The 5,932-nt window shown below is 31.2% G+C and overlaps 1 protein-coding gene across 1 annotated transcript; it reads right to left on the bottom strand.

The window, feature by feature from the left end:
• Positions 1–762: 762 nt before the first annotated feature.
• On the bottom strand, positions 763–4,973 carry LOC149530938 (cytochrome P450 71AU50-like). Its single transcript, XM_089811001.1, has 2 exons — positions 3,917–4,973; positions 763–1,717 (listed from the first exon to the last, which is right to left on the bottom strand). The coding sequence occupies exons 1-2, from the start codon at positions 4,856–4,858 to the stop codon at positions 1,109–1,111; spliced, it is 1,551 nt and encodes a 516-aa protein (XP_089667127.1). The 5' UTR covers positions 4,859–4,973; the 3' UTR covers positions 763–1,108.
• Positions 4,974–5,932: the final 959 nt, after the last annotated feature.

Here is a 5,932-nt window from a genome sequence, read left to right as displayed (position 1 = left end):
ATTGACAATATAAACAAGTGAAAATAATCACACACTTAAAAAATAAATATAGAAATGCATAAATTTAAGTACTACAACCTTTTATCTTTATCTTTATAATACTAGAACAATATACTTACATTCATGATCTAATAAATATACAAATGCATAAATTCAAGTACTACAATATATTTATCTGTATCTAACTCCATATACATACAGTGATGTTATGATATTTACATCCTTACGTTATATATATATATATGCCTTAGAAATAAACTAGATTTCTGCATTGTCCTATAATAGTTACAATACACATCTGCAGTCAAACCACAGAGTCATAATAAACATGTGAAGAATATGGTCGGCAAGAAACTACCGAGATGCGTCGGAAGAAGCACAAGTTTCTATCATTACTGACTTAGATGGTCGGGGGAGAAATTAGCATATGCCAACAATCGGAATTGTTGTTCATTCAGATTTGTCAATTGATTTACGTATCCATAAAGGCAACAATTACGACCAAGTAATGTTTATGGGTGGTACGAGGCAAATGGTAGGCGTGACAAGGGAATCAGTAAGACATTCTAACTCATTAAAACTCTAGCGATCATCTTCAGCTGAATCATTTTATTTTTTACAATCAAATTTTTAGTACCAATCTAGTTATGAAGATACAATTACAATAAATTGTTGTCTGAGATTGTACCTGAAAGTTTATGAATAAGGATGAGCACCTCAAATGTAACAAGAAAAGCTTTGGAGTTGATACAAAAGAATCCATTTGTCATCATAAATCAATGGCTGATCTCAGATTAAAAGTCTTTAAGGTTTTTTAAAAATAATTATGAGTTAGATGTTTACAAGTAGGCATGATAAGTACCATCACAAAGTTTGGTTGCAGGCATAGGAATTGCCAGTAGGAATGCATATTAAGAATACTAATGATCATATTTTAATAATAATTATTTTTCGGAATGGATATAAGTTCCTTTTAAAAGTAAAATAGAAATATGTTCCTATTCTCCATTCCCCATAAGTTCCTATTCCCATTCCAATTGACGCACAAAATGAAAAGTAGAAAACATATCCCTAATTTCCTATTCCTATTCCAACAACCAAACGAGCCCTAAAAGAGCTTGAGCGAAAGGCGAGGAAGTGGAATGGCATGAAGATGAAGTGCCCTAGTCATTGTATTTCCAAATGCTTCAGACATATCCAGATTCTCAGCAGCAACTCTTTCAGGAAGACTCCAATCAAAGCAGTGTAGCAAATTTGCAAGTCCCAGCTGGATCATGCACAGAGCCAAATTAATACCCGGGCATATTCTTCGACCCGAACCAAATGGTATCATCTCAAAATCTTGGCCTTTCACATCAATTTTGCTTCCGGAAAATCTTTCAGGTTTGAATAAATCAGGGTCTTCCCAGGCAGTTGGGTCTCTGCCAATAGCCCATGCATTTATAATGACTCGAGTGTTTTGAGGGATTTGGTATCCCGCAATTGTGCATTGCTGCATGGATTGGTGTGGAAGAAGAAGAGGGCCAGGTGGGTAGAGACGAAGTGTTTCTTTCACCACCCACTGCAAATATTGAAGATGGGGAAGATCAGATTCTTCTACCATACGATTGCGTCCCACCACTGTGTCGAGTTCAAACTGAGCTCTTTCCATAGCGGATGGATTTCTCAGCAACTCACACATTGCCCATTCCAATGTACTCCCTGTGGTATCTATGTCCTGGTAAAAACACCCAACACAATTGATATATTGAATATGAGTAAAGTGCAACTGAGAAAAACTGCTCATATAAAAGCCGCAAGTAAATTTGAACAGATAATTGGAGATTGGTTTATATGTAATATGTTGATCGGATTGCCATGTATATACCGATTTGAAAATCCAGATAAAAGCTTAAATAGATTATAACTGAACATGTAGGCTCTACGTTTATATTTCTTTTATGAGGCGTTCGTGCCATAGACAGAAAGAGTAGGTTAAAGAATCCAAATGATGGCTATGCAATGCATTTAAGGGTTAATTAATATTTTAATATTAGTATGAATAAAAATTATCTCACATGTCACATATATCACATATCAAGTGTGCAACTGATATTGAAAGGTCTTGAGTTAGAGTCTATTCAAACTTAATAAATAAAAAATCTTGATTTCAGCCTCTTATTCTAAAAAGATGGTATTAATTATTAGAAAGGAATTTATAAAATCAATAATACAATCTAAATTTAAATTAAACATAATTTTAAAATAATTTAAAAGAATAAAATTACTCTATTTAATAGTTTAAACAATATTCAAACATATGAAGTCATTTAAAAAATACTTTTATTATATTGAAATGTACAAATGATGTCATATAAAAATATTTGATTTGATTTGTATTTCATATTTGACTCAATCAAATCTTCTTTTATATGTTTTATATTAATTTTGTCTAATTTGTTCAGTTAAATAACATGAATTAAATAAAATTATTAAAATAAACATATTAATTTAATAAAAAAAAAATTAATATAACTAAAGTTATTTAAAAAAAAATTGAGTTATTCAATTGTAATTTAATAATCTTTTTAAAGATTTGAATTCACCAACATCTATATGTCTAGAATATGAACTTTTTCATCAGTTTAGATGTTGGAATAAATAATCATATATTTTACTAAAGATAATTATGATAAACAATATTCTATATAATAAGAAATAAAATTATATTACATAATTCAATAATATATTTTAAATTCTTAGAATAATATAATTGAAAATATGAATAATTTATTATAACCTTTAAACTAAGTTAATTAAAAGTGAGCCAAATATAAGTCTTAACCCAACCCCTAACTAAACACTATAGCAAATTGAACCCTAATCTTATACCAAATTTGAATAAAATCCTAATTCAAATTGAAGCCTAAACCTAAATCTAATTAGGTACTAAGCTTAACAATGCCCTAATCTTAAACAAAATCAATTCAAAATTCTGAATCTCCTATAAATCATATTGAACCCTAATTGCAACCTTAATTCAAGCTTAGCTATAACAATAAACTTGAATATGAACAACTTTGCCTACACTAAATTTAAGATAAATCCTAAACAAACTCAAACCTTAATTATAACATTAAAAATAAATAAATTGTAATTCTAAAACTAATTCAAATTGTAACCATAAACCTTAAAAAATATTATAACTAACACTAAAACATAATAAATCCCAATTCTAACTTTAATTGACCTCTACTTAACAGGTAAAGTTGAATCCTATTCCTATTATTAAGTACCTTAACATTAGGAAAAGTTAAATGCAAACCTTAGCTCTAATTAGAGAGGGGCGGGAACACTATTTTATTTAATATATATTATAAATATAATATTTAGTACATATTAAAAAAAATTAATCAGAAGATTCTAGTAAATATTAAATTAAATAAATTAAATAATACAATTATAAAGTTAATATATAATAGTTTATTAGTTATGATATACTTCATTATATATATTCATATATCACATTTTTATATTAATTATAAAGAGTATGAGTAAACACTTATATTAAGAGTAAAAAAATAAAATATCATTAAATTATATATATAAAATATAATATATAGATATATATCATGAAATATAATTAATAAAATATGATATATGTATATATATAAATAATTTTATTATGTGTAAATAAAAATAAGAAATTAATGAAATGAATTCAAAAAATTATGAAAGTTGGATAATATTATGTATTAATAAAATAAATTTCAATATATTATAAAAATCTAATAACCTTGATATATTATGCTTCAGCGGGCTATCTCCCACAGTTCTACTTCAACTTTGGCTCAGTCTCGCAGTTCAACGAAACACAAGTGAAGAAATCAAAATCAAAATAAAACACGAACCACAGAAGTTATAATCATGTACATACAAAAACGACAGTCTTGATGTGGTCTCTGGTGATTTTGATGTCCATGGATTCATCTTCAGACAAAGAAAGCAGCACATCCACAAAATCCTCAAACTCTAATCGATGCCCCATTTTCCTTCTTTCCACATGTTCCTCCACAATCCTCTCGAAATACCCATTAAAAACCTTGGCAATCTCAGCCTCTCTCTTCTTATGCCCATGCAAATCAAGCCACCCTAACACAGGAACAAAATCTCTATAGTTGAAACCACTTAACAGAGGAAGCACTTCATCCAAATATTCCTTAAATGTCTTCTCACCCAACTGAGATTCATAGCATCTCTTCCCAAAAGTGATTCTAGAAACAATATTACTAGTCAGATAAGTGACCTCTTTGTTCACATCTACAGCCAAGGAATTCATCACGCCACCCTTTGCATTTATGACAGCAGTCTGAAGAACAGAATGTATCATGGCAGACATTTCTTGGGCTCTGAGGGATTTGAAGGAATCCATCCCTTTGGGAGAGAGGAGCTCTTGAATGAAGGCTCTGCGTAGGAGTTTCCAATATGGGCCATACTCACTAGATGCTATTTTGTAGGGGCTCAGAATGTGATTATGTTCTTCATCAATCATAGGGCGGTTTGCAAATATGCTGTCATGTGTTTTGAGGACTTGCTTGGCCATGTGTGAGGATGATAATACAATGGCTGGTTTAGAACCCAAGTGGATGCTCATAATTGGGCCATATTTGTGGGCAAGAGCGGCCAGAGATCTGTGGGGAAGGTGGGAGATTAAATGAAGGTTGCCAATGATGGGTAATGGTGTTGGACCAGGGGGCATTTTTGACTGTATTTTTCTTAGAGCAATGAGTAGCACAAGTAGTAGTAGAACAATCCATGTTGGTTCAAAGATTTCCATTGGGAGCATGACAAGGTAAACAATCACTACATTCATCCTCATTTATACTATTTCGCAAGAGTTTGTAACTAGGTCCTCTACTTCAAAAGTAGGTATAACTTGGACTGATTGTCTCTAGGATAATCTTTGCTTTAGGACTGCTAAGATTGTTCAAACCTACTACCATGAAAAATGTGTATGGGTAGGTACATGATTATACCTAATATTTAAGCTCAGTTGTCAGTGAAATTGCAAGTTTTCAATACATTTATCCTGCAAACCTACCTGAGATTGAAGCTGAGAATGGTGTTGTGGAGTATTTAATCAGTCCACATCAACTGGATTGTATAGGTGAGTGGCAATACATAGTGAAAGATTTCCATTGGGAGCTCAAGGTTAACATGAATCACTACATTCATCCTCATTTATACTATTTAACATGAAGAGCCTATTACTAGGTTTGTACCTAGGGTTTACTTGGTTAAACCATTTTTTCAAAATTAGGTGTAACTTGGACTGATTGTCTGTAGGATAATCCATGCTTTTAGAATCCAAGATCGTTTAAACGTAAACCACCATGAAACATATGTATGAGTAGGTACATGATTATACCTAACATTTGAGTTGCATGGCTTCAATACATTTATACTGCAAACCGACCTGAGATTGAGGCTGAGAATGGTTTGGTGGAGTATTTCGCATATAATTATTTTACATCAATTGGATTGTAGTGGTGATAGTCAATAGTTTAACAGTTGAAATTTTCATAGTGGAATTTGTTGCGTAGAGGGAAAGACTTTGAAAATACTGAGAAACTGGGATGCTGTGGCGGTTGAGTTGTAGAATACTTGTAATGGAATAATTACAATACCTATAAAAGGTATACCACGTGGTTCATGGGCGACCGCTCTTTTGATTTCTGGAAAAGATTGAATATTATTGATGAAACAATTTGAGAAGAGCAGATACAATTAATCTCTGTTTTATACATACACACAGCAGCCTTTAGACCTCATTTAGCTCTTAGAATTGATTTTATTTCGTCTTAGTTCAATCATACACTTCACCATTCAACCGTCACCTTCCAATAGGTCTTAAGAGTAGATTAATTAATTGTAATGATTAAATTTCATATTA

Source organism: Cupressus sempervirens, chromosome 11, assembly GCF_028749045.1.
Source record: "Cupressus sempervirens isolate cs-2001-9-10 chromosome 11, ASM2874904v1, whole genome shotgun sequence".
Taxonomy (NCBI): Eukaryota; Viridiplantae; Streptophyta; class Pinopsida; order Cupressales; family Cupressaceae; genus Cupressus; species Cupressus sempervirens.
Note: the sequence above shows the minus strand (reverse complement) of the source record. Positions and strands in the feature narration are given on the sequence as shown.

What these genes read in the sequence shown, in the direction of transcription:
- LOC149530938 (XM_089811001.1), bottom strand. Translation starts at nt 4,858, where the DNA reads ATGAGGATGAATGTAGTGATTGTTTACCTTGTCATGCTCCCAATGGAA. An exon ending in ACATCAAGACTGTCGTTTTT is followed by an intron (nt 1,718 to 3,916) that starts GTATGTACATGA and finishes TGTTTTTACCAG; the next exon opens with GACATAGATACCACAGGGAG.